At 43.1% G+C, this 22,215-nt stretch overlaps 1 protein-coding gene across 1 annotated transcript in view; it reads right to left on the minus strand.

The window, feature by feature from the left end:
- The window catches only part of ttll11 (tubulin tyrosine ligase-like family, member 11), a 39,322-nt gene that overhangs the window by 6,297 nt on the left and 10,810 nt on the right, over window positions 1–22,215 (minus strand). The window contains exons 3-7 of the mRNA XM_056291210.1: window positions 21,133–21,266; window positions 9,606–9,896; window positions 6,538–6,822; window positions 6,177–6,272; window positions 4,952–5,064 (exon numbers count right to left, since the gene is read on the minus strand). Of these exons, the coding sequence (XP_056147185.1) occupies window positions 4,952–5,064; window positions 6,177–6,272; window positions 6,538–6,822; window positions 9,606–9,896; window positions 21,133–21,266 (919 nt within the window). The remainder of the gene's footprint in view (window positions 1–4,951; window positions 5,065–6,176; window positions 6,273–6,537; window positions 6,823–9,605; window positions 9,897–21,132; window positions 21,267–22,215) is intronic.

The following is a 22,215-nucleotide window of genomic DNA, read 5'->3' on the forward strand; positions in this document are numbered from 1 at the left end:
GGAGCATAGTACCACCTATATCAGCAGAGCAGAAAATTAACTGAAGTGAAGTGTTGGGTAGGTACAGTCAGCACTCAGGCACAATACGGTGCATCTTTTGCCTGTTTATAAGACTGCTGAGGGGAGAGAAAGTGCATGTAAGGCAGGTGAAGGTCTGGAATGCTGACTCCTCTCTCGCCCTGCAGGGGTGCTTCGACTGACCCTGGACTCCTCACTGCTCCCAATGAGCAGTTGTTACCTTGCATCCCTTGCATAGTTGACATGCCAACAGTGTATGATGTGTGTGTGTGTGTGTGAATTAATTAATTGTAAACCACTTTGAGTAGCTGTTGCAGCTAGAAAAGCGCTATATAAAATGCAGCTTGATTGATTGGTTGATAATGAATTTGTGGGGCAGGTGAAACAAGGAACTACGAGGGGGCTTAGAGTTGGACTCATGGCAGGCAGTATAGGGTAGGGGAACTTACTCCACAGAAAAGGAAATTATTGTAGAGCTAATACATGGGGAACAGGAAGCAGGAATCAGCAGTCTCCCAAAAAAGCAGAGGACAGTTAATAAGTTAAGAGAAAAGCTTAGAGGAAAAGAAAAAAGACTTTGCTGAAGAGAGCCATGCAGTATGGAAGCCCACTGAACTAGCATCATATTAGGCATTACACATGATGTGTTGTAATCCTTCCAGTGTCGTACGTCAGTGGGTAGGTGAGGATCCTGCTTCTCATGTTCAGGCATAACTTTACAGCCAAAGCTTCGCTGAGGCATATTCGGTCATTCGGGTGTTATCATTCCCGGCAGCAGCAGTGGAGAAGAGGCAGGTGGAAATTAATTCATTAGCAGATAAGAAGAGTAATGCAAGCATTAGTTTTGTTCCTGGGGGAGAAAAGATAAGAAGCATCGCATTTTGGGCAGTCCCCGTCGAAGATTAGAATTTGCTTTAGGCCAGACATGCTACCATGGTCAGTGTCCCGGAGTATTATATAATGTACTGAGTTCACGATGCTGCGGGAGGATGCAGTACATGAGGCACATGGAAGAAAAATGTGTAGATACTCTGGTTTTACAGCAGATGATATGGAGTATGGATGGAAAGCTAGGATGTGGCCTGTAAAGTTTGAATGCCAATGATTGTTATTTTCTAAAGCTACAATTTTTTTCTCAGTAAAGTTGTAATATATAGGCAGAGTTTCTAGTAGTCCCGAGTACCTGAAAATCACCCCTTTTCTTTATGGTCACCTTCTGAAAAAGTATGTGCACAAACTGGCACGAACGTGCACACACTCACAGTGTCTGGTTTTACCAAGATGCAAATCTGGCAACTCAATTTAGGTAGCTAGATGGAAATCTTAGGGAAGGTGCACAGATCAGTGAGAGACCCGTCCTTTCTTCACTTGAGACTTCTCATTTTTAAACCTGTCTGAATCCTTTCTCTGTCTTACAGAAACAAGTTAGAGAGATAATAAATAGGGGTGTCCAGGTAGCATGGCGGTCTGTTCCATTGCCTACCAACACGGAGCTCACGTGTTCTGATCCCCGTGTTACCTCCGGCTTGGTCAGGCTTCCCTACAGACACAATTGGCCGTGTCTGCGGGAGGGAAGCTGGATGTGGGTGTGGGTCCTGGTCGCTGCACTAGCGCCTCTTCTGGTCAGTTGGGGCGCCTGTTCATGGGGGAGGGGAAACTGGGGGGAATAGCGTGATCCTCCCACGTGCTATGTCCCCCTGGTGAAACTCCTCACTGTCAGGTGAAAAGAAGCCGTGTCGGAGGAGGCAGGTGGTAGTCTGCAGCCCTCCCCTGATCAGCAGAGGGGGTGGAGCAGCGACCGGGATGGCTCGGAAGATTTGAGTAATTAGCCAAGTACAATTGAGGATAAAAAGGCGGGGAGCCGAAAAAAAAGATAATAAATAGAATAAGTTTAACTAAGCCCTGATGACAACTTCCACTGAACACTTGGAGCCTTCCAATGCAAAAGGTTTGCGTGTGTGTGTGTGTGTGTGTAGGTGTGTGGATATCCATGTACATGTGTTTCAGGCTCTATTGTGTTCAGGCTGCACTATGCAGGAATAAGTGAAGAGGCAGCATAACAAGGCATGGCTTGCTAATGTAATGTCTGTTTGACCGGAGTTGCTTACCAAGTTATATGTCTTGTTGACAATAAAACTGCGTCCTGGTAAGATGTTCTATTATGGAATGCTTCTCTTTTCAACACACACACACACACACACATACACACACACACACACACACACACACACACACACACACACAAATCGAAAAAAGGTGCAAGTGCATACACCAGAAAGTTTATCGGTCAGTTTATTTTTCCATGAATTAGTTAGCAGTGTGAATGGCACTGAGAGGTGTGCTGAATGTTTAATGGTGTCAGTCATCCCACAGCAGCGAGGAAGACGCCGCATCAATTTACATAACACAGGCTCTACCAACCCCAGGAGAGTCTCAACAGAAAAGGACAGTCAGACTGACCAGCAGTGATGGAAATATCTATACACATCTATTTCATCATCTCTTGAAAGAGAATGCCACAATGGAGGTAAAGTGAGAATGTGAAGGGTCAGTAATGATAGATGGTGGAACAGGATACTGTTGTACTCAATCCTACTGCCAAACTGAGTGGTGCCAAATGTCAGTGTGGTATACACAAGGCAGACTGGTTCAGATGCTACTAGCCGGCATAAATTGCATTTCTTGCTTTATGTTGCATCAAATAGCTTTGAGATCCTTGTTCCCTCTCCAGTTCTTTCATACGCCCATGCACACCAGTTTGGCAGGTCGGGGTGGATTTAGGGACCAGATGTGATGTGACATGAGGCTGGAGGATGCTATTTAAAGGCTTCCCTGCCACAGAGTGCCACGTGAAGTGATCTTAGCTAGCCCTGGATTGTAGTGGGCCTGAACCTGCTTGTGTGGGCTTATCTCATATTACATACTAGAGGCTTTCTGATCAAAGTACCCTTTTGTACTGTAAAAGCTGCCTTCTGTTATGTTGCTTGCACAACCCTTCTCACAATAGCTCAAAAATCCTCTTCACTGAAGTCGTAAAGAGGATTAATAGCCGGGGTGAAAAGAGGTACATATATGTGTCACTGATACAATCATTGTGCCATCGTTTCTTTCCTACCTTTCTCTCAACCATCACCCTTTTACTAAGTATATTTTCACTGTATAATTATCGTCATTCACTCCTTCTCCATCTTGAGATGTATTCATAAGGGAGTCAGTTTACTCTTAGTTAAAACTTCATTTAAATCTCACTGTTAGTTACTGCCTGCTTACTAACTGATGGAACATCTGTGCAGTAAAACAAATTGTCCCATGACGATACTGGAAATTATATATTACTTTCACTGTTTAACTATCCTTGGGCAGTTGACATTTCTGGCTGTTACCAAGAATAATCAAAAACAGTTCTTATTTGCAGTCATTGGGCGGCTTGTCCAGGGTGTCTCCCCGCCTGCCGCCCAGTGGCTGCTGGGATAGGCTCCAGCATCCCCGCGACCCTGTCCCTACAGACACAATTGGCCATGTCTGCGGGTGGGAAGCTGGATGTTGGTATGTATCCTGGTCGCTTCACTAGTGCCTCCTCTGGTCAGTCGGGGCAACTGTTCAGGGGGGAAGGGGGAACTGGGGGGAATAGCGTGATCCTCCCACGCACTACATCCTCCTGGCGAAATTCCTCACTGTCAGGTGAAAAGAAGCGGCAGGCGACGCCACATGTATTGGAGGAGGCATGTGGTAGTCTGCAGCCCTCCCCGGATCGGCAGAGGGGGTGGAGCAACGACCAGGACGGCTCGGAAGAATGGAATAATTGCCCAGATCCAATTGGGGGAAAAAAAGGGGGGGGAACCCTAAAAAAAAACAAAAAAACAAGGCAATGCCCACTCTCCCTGCAAGTTTGACAACTAATGCATATATATTCTTATCTTAAGTGTACAGTAACTAGCAGCCCACTGCATTGCGCACCATTGCCACATTTTACAAATGTACATGATGAAAAATTATAAATTCTGCTGCTATAGTATTTTGTAGTTTTCTATACCATCCAAATTACTAAAATGCACATTTGGTGTTGTGTTTTGATTTAGGGCTGAAAGTTGGTAGGAGATCAGATTCAAGGTGAAGGATCTCTGAGAAGAAGGAAAACAGTACTTTTGCAGAGCAGAATTTCGTGTATGTCTTATGCTGCAGTTCAAAATTGTATATTTCATCCACGTTGACACCAAGTAGTGAGAATATGATGTGCTTCCAATGACCCAGTCGGGAAAGGGAAATAACTGAAGGAAGAATGAAGATTTTAGATATTACAGGAGGATTTTATCAATGTGCCGCTAGTCGTGAATATGACGACAGCAAAGAGGGCATTATCCCCAAGAACTTATTCCTGTCAGTTGCAGAAGGAAGATTTAATGACAGATATGAAAGACCATCAAAAAAAGCCTATGAACTAAAACTGAGGATAGGCAAAGTAGGAAGGGGGTATAAAGAGAAAGGAAGTCAGATTCACAAGAGCATCAGACAGTTAATCCACATGACTGAGAAAACAAGAAAAAGAATGACAAAGATGAAATCAAAACTGATAATGGTAGGGGACTGGTAGTGACGGACATCACAAAGGCCAGTCGGTCAGTGAAACTGAGACACCACTCTCAGCACAGACTGTCATGTGTGTACTTTCATCTTAACTATGCTGTATCTGACTTATCCCTTCAACAGGCTTAAGGAAATGTGCTCCGTGGTGGATTTCTCAGGGTGGGCCAGGACAGAGGGAAGGTAAAGAAAGAAAGGTTATGCCCTCATAAGCACTCACTGAGGCCAGTTCAGCAAGTAAAGAAGGGAGAGTTGAAGCGATAAAAAAAACAGCATCTGTCATTTATTCCCAAATATAGGCTATGCAACCAAGGGTGTGTGTGTGTTTGTGTGTGTGTGTGTGTAAACTTACATCGATTGTCTCTTGGGGCTTGGGTCCATGAGGCGCAGAGTATCCCTGATAACGCCCACTTTGACCTCTTTATCCACTGGACTGGACACATTTACAAAAACACCGGGTGCCACCTTGGGCCAATACAAGCAAATGCCCACACACACACACACACACACACACACACACACACACACACACACACACACACACATAAATAAAATAAATACATACTTTGTATTTCCGCAAATAAAGGCTGGTACTCAATTAAAAGCCGGGTCTCCAATAATGGCCTGGGGTGTGGTTTTGGATATAGTGGTATGTTGGCAGGAAAGTCGTGAGCCAGATTGAATTGCACCACCATTGATTTCAACCCATCAGAGTTCACTGCGCACTCTTAATTCCAAGGACATTGAACGCTATATTGCCAAACCCAATAGATCAAACATTACTGACCCGTATAATGCCCCCGGTGAGCTTTTCACGAGTACTGAAACAGCCGGAACGGATAACATTCCAGACCTGCAGTATCCAGACACCTATGATCACCTGATCAACTTTCCCTCGTCCTACTCTGGACAGTCTTTGAAAGCCTACAAAAGGCCTGGAGGGGTACAAGTGGACGAAATCCAGATTCATGATGAATATTCAGCTTTAGAGTCTAAAAATGGCTTTTTTTGTCACAGGAAGGGTAATGTCCCGTCATCTTAGATAACGTTACTATAAGCAGCGAGCACTGTAATGTAATTTGTGTGCTCGGTTGGTATTTTTAGGGCCAATAAAACATACTAGTTTCCCTTCAAAAGGATTTTTTTACAAGCAACAAGAACTGTAAGAAAAACAGATTTACTTACAGTTAACTGAATTCTGTTCAAAGGCAAAAGATAAAGATGTCATATGACCACACATTTATTATTATTCACTCCATAAGTTAATGTGTAAGTTTTGTATGGTGGCCACATCTGTTATGAGTTACAAGACCTGTGCAAAAACTTAACAGAGCAAACGGGAGCAGATCAGAAAATCAGGAGGCTTCACACTAAAATATGAGCAAATATACTTATCAAACAGAGGGAATTAGAAATAAAGGCCTCCCTCTAATAAAAGCCTGCCTCCAATAATGGCCTGGTACCCTCTGCAGTTGAGGTAAATAAAGAGCCCGGCCACTATTTGAGGAAATATTTTATCGGCATGGCACTAACCATAACTTATTGATAACCGAAATGTTTTCATCAGTCACTCTTACCTCCTGTTCATACTCTATCCTCATACTGGGGTTGGCATTGACCTCTATTAATACTGGCTTAAGGTTCTTCATGAGAAGAATGTCGAAGCCCAAGATCTAACAAACAAACAAACAAACACACACACACAGCATGCACACATGCACAGTTAAGGTTAGGTCTCTCAAGATGTATCCTCTGCAGTTTACCAGTGAAATATTTCTCAAGAATATTTTTCTGCTTTCTCCTAATTCCTAAACTACCCTTCTACAACAGTCACTGAATAAAGGACTCTCATGGCCTTCATAAATTGGCTAAGTAGCTTTACTTGTGTTTATACATATATTAACAAGCAAGCAATCACAAATATTTACTGTTGCCAACCTGGAAGCAGGTAGGTCCCGGCTTGCCAGGAGGTATATCACCTTGGTAATACACCTTGAGCTCAGGCACCATGGCAATGACAGTCTTGATAACAAGAGAAATGATGTCCGACCACACCCTCTTGATGTCTGCGCCTTTAGAGCCCAGCTGGTAGAGCACACTGGAGAAAGTGCGTTTGCTGCCTGCGTTCAGGCTGTCGGAGTGAACAAAGTGGCAGCTCTGGACATTGAGGGCATAGTTGGTCAAGTGCATGAAGATGTGGCTTATGTTCTTCCGGCTCGGCTCCTACACAAGTAGAACAAGAATGCTTTCAGTTTTCCAGGTCATCAGAGTAAATTTTGCACCTGATGGTGCTTGTCAAAAAAGAAACTTGAGATGTAAATGAAATAATAAATGATTGACTTTTAATTAAGAAAATGGTTCAAGCAGTGTTTCCCCTACTATGACCATTAGTGGGTGGGCCGGCACTAACTGTGAATAATACAAGATAGACTTTATTGTCCTGAAGGAAATTTGTCATGGACAAAAAATGTCCATGACAAATGCCTCTACACAGTGCCTGCTGTACAAAATACAGATAAATATACCATCTCTCACAATTGTACTTACCCATCAATACAAACACAACTACATACATACTACACATACATACTACTACCATACATATCTATATAGATGTTAAATACTTTCTTAAAAAGTAATAAAAAATGTTTGGCTAGGGATTAGTGGTTGTTGAGGGCTTTGCTGGAAAGGAGGAAAAAGTGCTTGTATCTATTGAGCCTACACAAGGGGCCCCTGAAACACCTGCCTAGAGAATGTGAGTAGGATACGAGATGATTTTCTGTGCCTGACAATTGTTTTTTTTTGTGTTTTTTTTGGGGGGGGGGGGGATTGTCCATAGAGAGCCTAAAGGTTGGGATGTTTTTGACTCCCATAATCTTCATGGCTGTTTGTGTGAGGTGAAGGATCTAGGCCAGGGGTGCCCAACTCCAGGCCTCGAGGGCTGCAGTGTCTGCAGGTATCTGTTGCAACCATGCACTACACCACCTGATTTAACTAATTCCTTTCCCTCCTTGGTCCAAGAGGTGAGCTAACTAGTCAAATCAAGTGGTGTAGTGCATGGTTGGAACAAATACCTGCAGACACTGCGGCCCTCGAGGCCTGGAGTTGGGCACCCCTGAGCTAGGCCTTTAACTGCATTGACAGGTTGCTGGAATATGCCGAGATGTCATAGCACAGTACACTCTCTATTACCACATGGTAGAAGAAAAGCAGTATTCTCCGGTTCATTCCAAAGAACCTGACTAGGCAGAAAATGCAGTCACTGTCAGACCCTGGAGCAGACACTGCCCACCTGGACCCTCCATGCTGTTGTCTATAAGAACATCAAGGTATTTTTATGAGCTTAACTGCACTATCCTGAGGTCATGGATAGCCACTGGCAAGTGGTCACATATGGCCAGATACAATCTCTTCTGTTTTCTTGATGCTGAGGATGAGATGGTGTCCGTCCCCATGAACAAAGCTTTGGTTTGTGGATTGGTATTTGAAGAACATCTGAACAGTTAAACATGAGATTTAAGATAGCTGTATCATCTGAGAACTTCACTATTTTCTCAGTGCTGCTAGTTCAGTCGTTTATGTCCAGGTTGAATAAAACAAGAGAGCGGACACACCCCTATGGGGTGCCAGTGCTTATCGTGATGGCTCAGACAGCGTCCTGTTCACTCTGATCTGTTGATTGAGGAGGAAAGAGTGGTACCAGTTTGTGATGAGGGGGTTGACATTCAGCTGCAGGGGTGTGTTCAGGACACAAGGCTGCAGGGAATTAAATGCTGAGCTGAAGTCTACGAACCAGTCTTGCAAAGACCCTAAGTTCGTCCAGATGTTTGGCTACTAGTAGCGTTATACTGCTCATAGCATCATCCCTGACTCTGGTTTTCAAATGGAAATTTGTAAGCATGCAGCTGTGGGCCTACCTCAGACTTGAAATTGCTCACCATAATTTTTTCCATGCGCTTCATTGCAACAGAGGTCAATGTAAAAGGTTAACAGTCACCGTTCTCCTGTGGACAATCTTTCTTGGGAACAGAGCTAATTAAAAACTACCTTTTACCACAAAGTGGGTACAGTGTGGGAATCAGTAGACCTCTGGAACATGGGGGGCCAGGCAGATGTTAATTCTTCTGCATGTTTTAATAAAAATGTAAAGATACCCTCTGGGCCAACGGCCTTAGTAATATTGAGATTTTTAAAAGCATTCTCCAGTTTTTGAGTTGATCTTCAGCCTATCAGCCCCATAATCAGTGGTAATGTTATCAAGCACCTGACCTACACTGAGTAGAGAAATCATGTGTCAGACTGTTTATAGAACACCATGTATAGAGTACCAGCCCACTGATTCCCCTGTCAGTGAAATGTGAAAATTAGTGTTTTAATTTTCAGTGAAAAGAAACACGTATACATCAGGTTCATTTTATTATATCACAGAATTACAGATTGTCAAAGGTATAATCTGCAGTTCTCTGAAAGTGCATTATTTTGTCCAGGAATATGCAAAATTTGTATTGTAATCAGTCCATGCAGGAGAGCTGCAGCACTGTCGACAATGAAGATGTCGTGCAGTGTCTGGTAATCTGGTGTTCAGATTGTGGTTGATGGCTCATAACATAATGACTACAACATATGTTCCCAATGCAGTATTAGTTCATGCGAAATGTTTAAAAAATTTAAAGTTCCAATGAATTGAAAGGTGACTCATCACCACACGAAACTACTCAAATTTTCATACTGCATTGTTTTAAAGAATAAAATTACGATCGACTGAAACTGACTACTTGAACTTGTGTTGTAGCTGAAGACTTTCGAAAGTTTAAAAGTAGCGTAGGCATGAGGGCAAAATGGAATATAGGAGGCGAGTTGCTTAATTTTGACAACATTCCAACCTGGTCGACAACATACCTAAATCTCGTCATCCCTCCCTACTAATGGAAAATTTCTAGGGGAAACACTGCTTCAAACGATCAAGGAAATCACAGGGAACTCATCTTGAGCAATATCATGGATACCTCATAAGGTTCAGTGCAAAAGCGTGTCAGTCCTTCCTTGCCGATGTAGATCTCCAATGGCTCCAGTGACTTGATAAGGACATAGAGGCGGATATCGAATTTGAGCTTGTCAATGAGTAACGGCTTCTCAATATACTCCTGTACTATGGCCTGCTTGAGCTGCGAACCCATCGTGAGCTTTATATCACTAGGGTCACGGATGAGGTAAATGCCTTCCCCCTGGGATCCCCCATCAGGCTTGACAATAAAAGTGGGCTTCAACATAACATCATTGTCCTTCACCAACTGAAACTGAAATAGAAAATTACGAAAGTAAGGAAAAGGGTAGCAGAAAAGTTACAAAACAGACACTGGTAACATAAGTTGAGTTTAATAAAACTATCTAAAGCTGCATTAAGCTGGGCAGACACTATTATTTAACTACTCTTGTACACTGTGTTAACTCATACTATATGTTTAAATCACCCGTTCTGCATGGCCTAAGCCTAACATTATATACTCACACTGTACGGTTCAATCAACATGCCATGACCACGAATTTGGTGCTCATACCTAACGTTTACATGGAACAATAATCTGGCCGCATCCTCCAAATTGCTGTGCACCATTTTGTACCCCCCCCCTTTTTCTCCCCAATTGAATTTGGCCAATTACTCTACTCTTCTGAGCCATCCCGGTCGCTGCTCCACGCTCTTCTGCCGATCGGAGGAGAGCTGCAGACTACCACATGCCTCCTACGATACATGTGGAGTCGCCAGCCGCTTCTTTTCACCTGACAGTAAGGCGTTTCACCCCCTCCCCCCCGAACAGATACCCCGACCGAGGGAGGCACTAGTGCAGCGACCAGAACACATACCCGCATCCGGCTTCCCACCCGCAGACATGGCCAGTTATGTCTGTAGGGATGCCCAACCAAGCCGGAGGTAACACGGGGATTTGAACCGGTGATCCCTGTGTTGGTAGGCAACTGAATAGACTGCTACACTACCTGGATGCCCTGTGCACCGTGTTGTTAATGTTGGCTTACACACTTGCGCAGGGACAATCAGGTAGCTCTGGACTGAATTGTGGGAAATCGGATCGCTACACTGCACAAACTACAAGACAGCAAACCAAAATTCCTGACATAACAAAAGTCCATCAGATCGTCCAACAGCCAAATTGTTGACCGATTATTGTAGCAATTAGTCAGGCATCACAACCCCCTTCAAACTGCATGTCAAACAACAGCATATGAGGTGGAAATTCGGCCCGAGCCTAAAATGTCAGTGATGGCCAAATTGGGGTTAAAACCAAGCTTAACAGCAGTGTCTGCCCAGTTTTAAGCAGTTTTTGACTGCTAGAGGATAGACTGGAGCGTTACAAAGATTAAAAAACAAACACTCACAGCTGTATCATTCCACATCCCTTCTACCCTGTCTACTATATAGTGGCCAAACAGTACAAACAGCATGTGCTTGATATCCATCTCTTCAGTTGGACAGTGCTCACAGAGAGGAGGGCAGACAACTGCTGTCTTTACTGTGTTGGTGTACTGTAAGGTATAAACAAGGCTCATCAGCATTTTCGGTTTTTACCAATTTTCACTGAAAAATACCCAGATTTTAAACTTATTTTCACCCAGATTTTATGTTTCCACGGATCCAAAAGTTGTTCCTTTTCGTGTGAGGTTATGTAACAGTGTCCTCTTGTGGCTTTGAAGAATAAAAATTGAAAATGCTGAGCCTTGAGTATAAATGAATACCTTCACAATTTATTCTTTTTGATTCGCGGCTATTTCACTGAGAATAGGTGGCGGTGGCATTCTGAACTTGTGAATTGTCAGCAACACGTCCATGGTTTTATGGGGCAAGAGGGAGGTGTGGTTTGACAGACCAGCAAAACCAAACAATAAACTAAAGTTGAGGAAAACTGTAGACTGTGGTGTTGATTCTCAATTAAATCAGCACTACTCACGCTCCTTTCACATTAGAGGGAGTCAATGTTCTGATTGAGATTTCATACGGAATCCTTGTTCATAAAAACTGTTCTCCCTCTAGGTCCTTCTCGGTCTTCAGGTGAGCATAGAGGCCGAGCCGCATATCTCAGGACAATGTGGGCAAGGGTGTGAAGGAGTGGCCGAGGATGTGGTTCGGGCCCATCTGGTAACTCATTCCTTTCTGAGTCTTAGCTTGACCTAGTCACCTTGGGTGACCGTACCAGGAGCCAGGCTCCGGACAGCATAGCTCTTGGGATGATTAGTACATTCAAACTTCTGCACCGAGGCAATATGGTGATCCAGGAGAAGGATCTGATTATATATGCAACAGCTGAGGGGGCACACAATTCATCTGGCTTTATTGCTGGATTTTGCCCCCTCATGCTGCCAAGCCCGGTGCAATGTTTGGGGGAAAAATCAGATAGGACTAAATCTAACAAGAAATCAGTTGTTTTTTAAGAAACACAGATGCGCTCAATGGAAATGTATGCAATATTTCATTTATGTTATGAAGAGTTGAAAGCTGTCTGTGAAACTTGTGTCCATTGGCTGTGTAATTTAGAGCCCACTTGAAACAGCTACACAATGATCACGTTTCATTGGCCAGTTGCCCTGTCACATCACAAGAGTGAGCGCACAGGTTCCCTATACAAACCATACCCAACGGAGCATAACATGTGACGTGTGTACATGCCTCGACAGTGTGAGCCGAGAGAGAGGGAGCGGAGTAGATTAGAACTGATGGATAGAGCGCAGCGATTCAGAGAAGCAACGGGAAAGAAAGAAGGAAAAGGCAGAAAAGTAAGATGAGTATGGCTGAAGGAGACAACGAAATAACAGAGATAGAAGAAACATTAGTGCCCAAAAATAATGTCACCTCAGTGGCTTGGAAATACTTCGGCTGTAAGCCAACAGATGTTACTAAAACGGTTACACTGTGCAGAATGTGCCATGTGGTGATACACCACACAAGAGGAAATACAAGCAATTTATTCTCACACCTCAAAAACCACCACAAGTACTACACGACGAATGCCCGTAAGGACTAGCCAACCTTTGTGAATAAACCCTTGTGTTGTAAGAACACTTGTTGTTTTGATATGTTATGAATCAAATTTGATGCATTTTCCCTTAATATATGCATGTATGTATAAGGAAAATCACAATTAATATCTATATGGCAGTATCCCAGAACAATACCACAATGTCAAATTTTGTAAATATCGTGCATTCCTAATGCAGATGCTGTTCTAGGGGGTGCCTGGGACAACTGCTGCGGCCCTTCCCCAAGATCACGCCTTGGTAACGTTGATAAGGTGTGGACCTGTGGCGCGTTAATTTCCTAGTACATGGGTGTAAAAGGTGATAATTAGGACACCCTGGCCTTGTGCACTTTCAGCACAGCAGACTTTCTGCATGGAGAATTAACTCACCTATAAATGAGATATGATGGCAAAATTAGGTCAAAATTATATGAAATATCTTTGTAACAAATGTATTTGGTCTCTAACTGCACAAAGATAAACAATAAAGGTAGACTCGAATCAGATCTAAGCGGCATTGCCACATTAATACTGTAGGGTAGTCTGAGATATTTCTTTATAACTCTCCCTATGGAGGATTCAAACTGTTTAGTGCTGAGGTAAAAACTACTGCAAGAGGACAACTCTCACTTTCCATCACTGGACAACCTGCAGCCTCACGGACATGCACGAATAAGGACTGCAAGTAGACCATTTGGGACAGGTCCAGCCACCGGGCGGAGATGGAAAGACAATTAGCACTGGCAGTTGTGCCCTTGACTTTCTCTTCTCATTCTCTGTTCCATGATGTGGAGCTATTCCTATTGTCAATACAGCAGTTTGGTTAGATACAAATGACGGCATGTGCAGTGGAGCCTCTATCAGTTCATTTTGATTTTGTGATTTTTAGACTTTTTTTACTTTTCTAATACTGAAATGTAGTTACTCTCTCTTTTTTAGAATCCATCTAAACCAATTACTCAGCGGAATACTCAACCAACTGACTGACTATTCACTTCCGAATAGCAGGAAAATACAGGACACCAAATATGAAATTGGTCTTTTTTATCAAAAGTAAAATTAAATGGGCTCGAGTTTTTAAGCATAGTGTTGTTTAGCAATATGAATGACAAAGAAAACAAAATAGACAAGACAGACACATTCAAATTGAAAGTCCTGAAAGGCCTGAGCAATATATGTTGAAATATTCATAGCCAATCTTCCAACCGGTCCAGGGGAGCTGTTCAGTAGCCAACAGTGGAGACTGTGGTTGTACTGGGCAGCTCCAAGGTGTAATTGTGTGTAACTGTGAGGGTGTGAAGATGATCTTTGCTGAAAAAAAGCATCCATACTTAGTGAATGTATTGATAAATAAAGATTAAATAAATAAAACTGTGTCTACTGTGTCCTGTTAACTCTGAGGACCATGCAAATGGGGAGAGTCAAGGCATGTCTCTGCCGGCTTGTCCAAAACCCTGGAATGCAAGTTAATTGGATGAGCCTATTCATTTAATTTTTCATTTTCTCATTTACACATTCTTTTTCTATTCTCATTGTTATTTTAGCGCTTACCTCTGCAAATACTGTTACATTTCAGATTGTTAAATGGTAAATTGTAGACTTTAAATTTGAGAGGTTTTTTTCTACATTTTTCCCCCTTTTTCTCCCCAATTGTACTCGGCCAATTTCCCCACTCTTCCGAGCCGTCCCGGTCACTGCTCCACCCCATCTGCCGAGCTGGGGAGGGCTGCAGACTGCCACATGCCTCCTCCGATACATGTGGAGTCGCCAGCCGTTTCTTTTCACTTGACAGGAGTTTCACCAGGGGGGCGTAGCGCGTGAGAGGGTCACGCTATTCCCCCCAGTTCCCCCTCCCCCCTGAATAGGTGCCTCAACCAACCAGAGGACACGCTAGTGCAGCGACCAGGACATATACCCACATCTGGCTTCCCGCCCGCAGACACGGCCAATTGTGTCTAGGGACACCTGACCAAGCCGTAGGTAACACGCGGATTTGAACCGCCTTCCCCGTGTTGGCAGGCAAGGCAATAGACCGCAACTCTAGCCGGACGCAAAAAATGAGATTTTAGTTCAATTTTAGGTTTTTTGACCTGTAAACACCGTTAAATTTTAAATTCCAAATTTTAGTCTAACTTTTAATTTAAATGTCATATTATTTCAGCTGTCTGTGGTTAGCCTGATGCATAAACATTTCATTACCAGCAATGTCTGCCACCACTGTATTGTGTGTTTGATAAATACAATTTAAAACTATTCGGACATCGGGCGTCTATGTACATTCAACTGATGAAGGTAAACAGAAATTACACTTTTCTTTGCCAATATGAATATTGATACCTGCAATGGAATCTATAAAAAGTGATGACAAGTAGAGAACTAATCGGCAAAATCAGTTGGTGTTGTCTTGTGTTTGAATGAAAACCTGCATATACATGGCCCCCCATGACACCCGAGTAGAAACCACTGATATACACATTCTGGAGTCCATCAGCAAGTCAGTGACTTCATTTGCGGAATTTACAGATAATCTCTCTGGGGAACACTAAGTCTGTGTGCCATACCTAAAACCAGTTCTTAATCTGTTTAATTTGGATGTTTTTTTAACATCAAGGAAGGGGATGGAAACCTTATCAGTGCCATCAAGACCACTATCCTTGAATACGTGAACAGCAAGTATGCTAACTTCATCGCTAATGACCTCCTGGACGTGGCACAAATTGTGGATCCATCCACCAAAAATGACAAGGTTGTAGACATCCAAGCCAAGGCTGTCTCCAAGATACTGGATCGACTGCAGAGCAGGTCAGACAGGAAAAATTGTCCATATCAGCCCAGCAGGAGGCAAAGAGCTGCACCAATGAAATGGAATTAAAAAAAAACAAAACACATGGACAGTGGATCCAACCTGCTGATATGGTGGAGGCTCTGTGAAGAAAGCTTCCCCAGAGTTGGCAACCTGGCAAAGAGGTACTTTGCTTTCCTGCAACCAGTTCTCCCTCAGACAGCTTTCAGTACAGGTGGCAAAGATGTCCCCTGTCCCAGGAGATTTTTGAAGCCAGAGGAATGCTCAAGTATTACCTATAATCTCTCTGATATAATTTATTACCTGAGCATTCAACGATAAACAGTGTAATGTAAGGTTAATAAGAAAAACAAAACAAAACAACGGCATGTCACTCAGTGCATGGGATTCTGATATATTTGTTTTTCTTTATAGACTACCTAAGTTACTGCTACTTCGGTATAAGACATCCCAATAACAGAAATCAGCTATGGGATAGAAATGATTATTTGTATCCCATAACTGTACCATTATAATGGTACATTGATTTTAACAGCCAAACTCTAGTCCCAATAATTTATACTCAGTATCAGACTCTTAATAGCTTGTATTACACCTATGTTAACTGGGGGAAAAAATTTAAAATTTTAGAAATTAAAATTCACCTATTTCAGAAGATTATGCTGTTTATCGTTATTTAGCATACATAATGAGCTAAGGAGCTTCAACACACCGCCACCATTATGGTTTTCTTGGCACTCACCCTAAAATTGAAAGTCCTCAATGTTACTTTGGTGCCCTCTTGAGCATTGTCGATGAACTCCCAGGATCTAGCACTAGATGATAAATTGTACATGTCAAGCCTCAAATTTGAAGTTCTTTTACTTAATCCTCAATTAGAATGACTGCAAGTAACAGAAAGTTGAATCGATTCATCTGGACACAAATTTTATTGAGAGAAAGGTTTCATCACTCATCTAAGTGACAGAGGATTGGGGAATGGTTGCAATTACATTGTTAGATGGTGACAGATGTACTCTTAGCCCCCCCCCCCCCGGTTCAGGGATGGTCGTTCCCTCTTAACATAGATGGCCTCTTTGACTCCCTGTTCAAAACAGCGTTCTTCCCTATCAAGGACCGCAAGATTGCCAGTTGAAAACAGTACAATTATCTAAAGCCTTAAAAAAAGACGACTAAAGTAGAGGGCAGAATTGTCTGCTATCTGCTATAAACTGACCCAGAATGACAGTAGTTATACTCTAGTGCCACCTTTGTCTGTTAATTTTACACTCCATGTTAATTGTATAACTATTAAAGTTCAGAATCAGAATCATGTTTATTGGCCATGTAGGTTTGCACATAGTACATGGAATTTGACTCCGGTTTTTGGCTCTCTCAGTGTACTTAACATAGAATAACACTACAACACAACAATCTTCAGATATATACACAAGGATTGACTTATGCAGGTGAAATAAGAGGGGATAAAGTGCAATGGTGCAGAGAATATATGAGAGATGCTGAAATAAATGTTAGCAGGTCACTTACATACATGCTTGAGGTAGATGGACATGACAGAGCATACCAGTATATGTACACTGTACAGTACAGTATATACAGTGGTTGTATTTATTTGACAGTGTTAAGCTTCATTTGATTGACAGCCCACAGAAAGAAACTTTTTATATCTGGTTGTTTTGGGGTACAGTGCTCTGTAGCGCCTGCCAGAGGGGAGGAGTAGGAACAGGTTGTGACCAGGGTGTGATGGGTCTGCAGTGATGTTGCCTGCCCGTTTCCTGAGTCTGGAGGTGTGTAAGTCCTGAATGGAGGGCAGGTAGGAACCAATGATTTTCTCTGCAGACCTAACTGTCCATTGTACTCTATCCCCGTCCTGTTTGGTGGCCGAACCAAACCAGGCAGTGATAGATGTGCAGAGGACAGACAGGATTATTACAGTGTAGAACTGAATCAACAGTTCCTGAGAGAGGTTGAATTACTTGAGCTGGCGGAGAAAGTACATCCTCTGCTGGGCCTTTTTGATGATTGTGTCTATGTTGGATACCCACCTTAGGTCCTGAGAGATTGTGGAACCCAGAAATCTGTAGGTTTTCACCATAGACACTGTGCTGTTGAGTATGGTGGTGGTGGTGGGGGGCGGTGTTGGGGGATTCCTCCTGAAGTCCACTATCATCTCCACTGCTTTGAGCATTTTCAACTCGTTTGTTATGGCTGCACCCGAGGATCAGCTGATCAACCTTCTGTCTATATTCAGACTCGTCACCATCCCGCATAAGGCCAATGATGGTTTTTTCATCTGCAAACTTCAGGAGTTTAACAGATGGGTCACCTGAGGTGCAGTCATTTGTGTAGAGGGAGAAGAGTAGAGGGGAGAGCACACATCCTGGGGGGCGCCAGTGCTGATTGTCTGGGTGCTGGATGTGATTTTCCCCAGCCTCACCAGCTGCCTCCTGTCTGTCAGGAAGCTTTTAATCCACTGGCAGATAGGGGCTGGTACAGTGAGCCGGGGGAGTTTGGAGTGGAGGATATCTGGGATGATGGTGTTGAACAGCACCCTTGCATATGTCCCTGGGGAGTCGAGGTGTTGGAAGATGTAGTGCAACCCCACGTTGACTGCATCATCCACTGACCTGTTTGCTCAGTATTAAATTTCCTGATGACTGTTTTCATCAAGATAAATTATGGGATATCTCAATTTCTAGGCCATAAAATGTCTAATAAATGAGAAAAAGAATTGTCCCATTTTATTGGTTTTTGCTGGGAGCGATGAAGAAGGACAGGCTTAGGAATGAGTCTTTTTAGAGGGACAGCTCAGATTGGACAGTTTGGAGACAAAGCAACAGAGATGAGATTGAGATGGCTTGGACGTGTGTGGAGGAGAGATGAAAGCCACTTTATTTGAAATGAAAGCCACTTTATTTGACACTGTATTCTTACAACGAATCGTATTTTTACAATGATTTTTTTTCGCTGCATTTAACCCATCCTATTGTATAGTGGGAGCAGTGGGAGCAGTGGGCAGCTGCAGCGCCCGGGTAGATGCTGATTATATTGGGAAAAGGATGCTGAAGATGGCGCTGCCAGGCAAGAGGAAAAGAGGAAGGCCAAAGAGGAGGTTTATGGATGTGGTGAGGGAGGAAATAAAGGTGGTTGGCATGACAGAGGAAGATGCAGAGGACAGACAGTGATGGCAACAGATGCCGACCGCTAACGGGAAGAGCCGATAAAGGAATAAGAAGAAAGCAAATAACTTTCGTATATCAATTGGCAGCAATGAAAGCCAAACACAGAGTCAAATAAAGAAAGCGATGGGGGGATGATAAGCTGCATTCTGAAGGGGTTATCGTACAACTGCAATATTATGATTTAATGACATCGACAAGCGGGTTACTCACAGCCTGGTGTTATTCAAGCAACTGCTCTATTTCACCCTTAAATATACAATCTACAGTTGATGCACGCAGTGGCTGTCTGTCCCACTTTTGCAGTTATTTTGGGCAGATTTTGTAAACCTTCCCTTTATTACTTGCAAATGAGAAAATCGCCAACAGCCGCATCACTTTCAAATACTTTTTAGGCCTTCAGTTGTTTCAATTTCTTGAACCAATTCACAATGTTGACCTGATGGAAAGATATTTTATGTTTCTTATCAGTAGACTACTCGTGTTGTTGCAATACGCCACATAGTCCTGGGGAAATGCCAGTCTTTTGACTGTGCAAGGCATGCAGAGGTTGGAGCAGATTATAGTAGCACTAAATTTGCAAAAAAATAAAAGTTCCATCCCTTGTCAGTTTGTCTCTTCTGAAAGACTGAGATAAATCATGTCTTGGACTTGCTCTGATGAAGGCCATAATGGCTGAAATGCATAGGCATGTCTTTCACTATTACTATGACTGAATAGCCAAAAGACACTAAAGGCTTTTTAAATGTATTGCCCTCCTGAGTGCCCTCTTCAGCAATACTTAACTAGTAGGATCCCCAAACTGAAGAGCACCAGAGCAGCACTCTATGCAAACCGTTTTTTGACTGATCTTCTACCATATTGAAATTAACAAATAGTGTAACAATATTCACATTCTTCTAAAAATGCCCAGACATTATTTGCTGTTAGGCAAATCAAATTCCCTCCTGTCACAAAATATCACACAATCACAATGTTTCACTCCACTCGGATGGATATATGTCGAATCATGAAGTTCAAATAGCTCCATATGCTGTTTCATAGGACTTTTAATGCTTTGGAATTAGATAAATAATATTACATGTGCCCAGCTTTTTGTTTATGACCGTGATGTATTGTTAGATATTCTTTTTTTACCCCCCCCCCATTTTCTCCCCAATTGCACCCAGCCAATTACCCCACTCTTCCGAGCCGTCCCGGTTGCTGCTCCACTGCCTCTGCCAATCCGGGGAGGGCTGCAGACTACCACATGCCTCCTCCGATACATGTGGAGTCGCCAGCCGCTTCTTTTCACCCGACAGCGAAGAGTTTCATCAGGGGGACGTAGCGCGTGGGAGGATCACGCTATTCCCCCTAGTTCCCCCTCCCCCCGAATAGGCACCCCAACCAACCAGAGGAGGCGTTAGTGCAGTGACCAGGACATATACCCACATCCGGCTTCCCACCCACAGACACGGCCAATTGTGTCTGTAGGAACACTCGACCAACCCGGAGGTAACATGGGGATTCAAATCATGAAGTTTGCATTGCTCTATAGGCTGTTTCATAGATTTAGATGAATAACATTACATGTGCCCAGCTTTTTGTTTAATACTGTGATGTATTGTTAAATATTCTGAATAAAATGTAGCTACTATTACACTTGTACTAGCTTAAAGCCTTTTTGGAGGCTTTTTTTTTTTTGGGAGACTGATGAGCCAAATAAGCCTTACCATTTATTTAGGGACAGTAGCACCGCTCAAAACAGGGACTACGAGAAATAAGTACATACCCAGCATTGGTATAACATTTATACACGATTATGGTATGTCTTTGCCTATTACTAACAGGCAAGTGACCAATGAACACTGGTCATCAACAGACGCCAACTCTGCACAACTCCCCCTATTTTATAAACAGTCTTAGACGGTGTGACACCACTGATGTACCATAGTCTTTCAGAGTATCATTATTTGTGAATTCCTCAGTCAGTGCCTTGCTGTTGGACTCCAGAAACATCCTGCAATGTAGGTAACAAGTGCCTGGTGCTTCATGCATAAATGTTGCATACACACAACATTTACCTTTGTCATATGCATCGTTTTATAAATCAGATTATTTTTGACCATATGTAGTTTTCTTCTTTGGGGTGTATATACTACTTTTCATACTGCATACAGTACTGTACATGTACTACTTTTCATTCAATGTTTACCTTGGTTAACACTGTAATGACAATAAATTGAGTAATTTCTCAATTAAGGTTCAACACAAGTTTAATTCATGAGGCCTTTTCGTCAGCTTCAAGGACCTATGATATAGAGTTCTCCAGCGCCAGGATAATGCCAGTAACTTTGGTGTGAGCCCCATCTGCTAGGTGACTTGGTCACCATTTGATGTTGAGAAGATTTGCCTTTGACATACGTGGAAAAAAAAGAGATCTAGGTCACTCTGTCCAGTGTTAATGACCTAAGGATGCCTCAATGGAAACAGTACATCTGGGTTTTGGAACCAAACAAGTTTTTTTTATTAGAGCTTTGTATACCTGCTCAGAAAATTGCTGATACTCGTCAGGGAGGATCCAGGCCCGGGGATAAAAGTTGTACTCCTCTGGGAACAGCTCTTGCATGGTACGCACTGCCCTGCTCAGGTTGATCTTTTTTAACATCTCAACCATACCTGCAATGCAAACAGTTAGCAGTTTATTTCTCCCATTCTCTGAACAGCCGCCATACAATTCACTTACAGCCACAAGGCCACTAGACGTGGCCATAATGAATGATTTTCAATATTATGGGCAGTCTGCACCAATCTTTGCAAAATAGGGTGGATCACCAAGGACAGTTGTTACCTTATCGTGTGTAGAGTTTTAAGATTCAAATTGCTCGCCTCCTGATCAAGCCTTTAGACTTAGACTGCTTTTATTTGTCATTGCCTCATATGCATGTCTCATACACACAGGGGAACGAGATTACGTTTCACATGGACCACAGTGCCACATAAAAACAATTGACACGTAATAAATATTCAAAACAAAAAGTTAATTAAAAACAAAAATTACTTCACAGACCTAAACATCACAACCACACCTGACAGACAGTGAGTAAGAAGGTCAAAAAGTCATTTAGTGCAAGGTCTAAGTGTTCAGGCTGTTGAGGAACCTCACAGCCTCAGGAATGAAACTGTTGCATAGACTAGTGGAGGCAGCACGGATGCTCCGGTACCTCCTGCCAGAGGGTAGGAGAGTGAAGTGGATGTGGGAAGGGTGGGTGGGGTCCTTCACAATGTTGAGAGCCTTCCAGGTGCACTGTGCATCATAGATGGCCTGGATGGATGGGAGAGCAGTTCCTATGATCTTTCCAGCTGTCTTCACTATCCGCTGTAGGGATTTGCGGTCTGAGGCCTTGCAGTTCCCATGCCAGACAGTGACACAGCTGGTCAGAATGCTGTCTATGGTGCCTCTGTTGAATGTGATGAAGGTGGATGGGGGGAGACTTGCCTTCTTCAGACACCGCAGGAAGTGAAGATGCTACTGGGCCTGCTTGGAGAGCGCAGTGATGTGTGAGGACCAGGAGAGGTCCTCTGTGATGTGAACTCCCAGGAACTTACCACTGCTGACTCTCTCCAT

The sequence above is a fragment of the Lampris incognitus genome, chromosome 12 (genome assembly GCF_029633865.1).
Source record: "Lampris incognitus isolate fLamInc1 chromosome 12, fLamInc1.hap2, whole genome shotgun sequence".
In the NCBI taxonomy this organism is placed as follows: domain Eukaryota; kingdom Metazoa; phylum Chordata; class Actinopteri; order Lampriformes; family Lampridae; genus Lampris; species Lampris incognitus.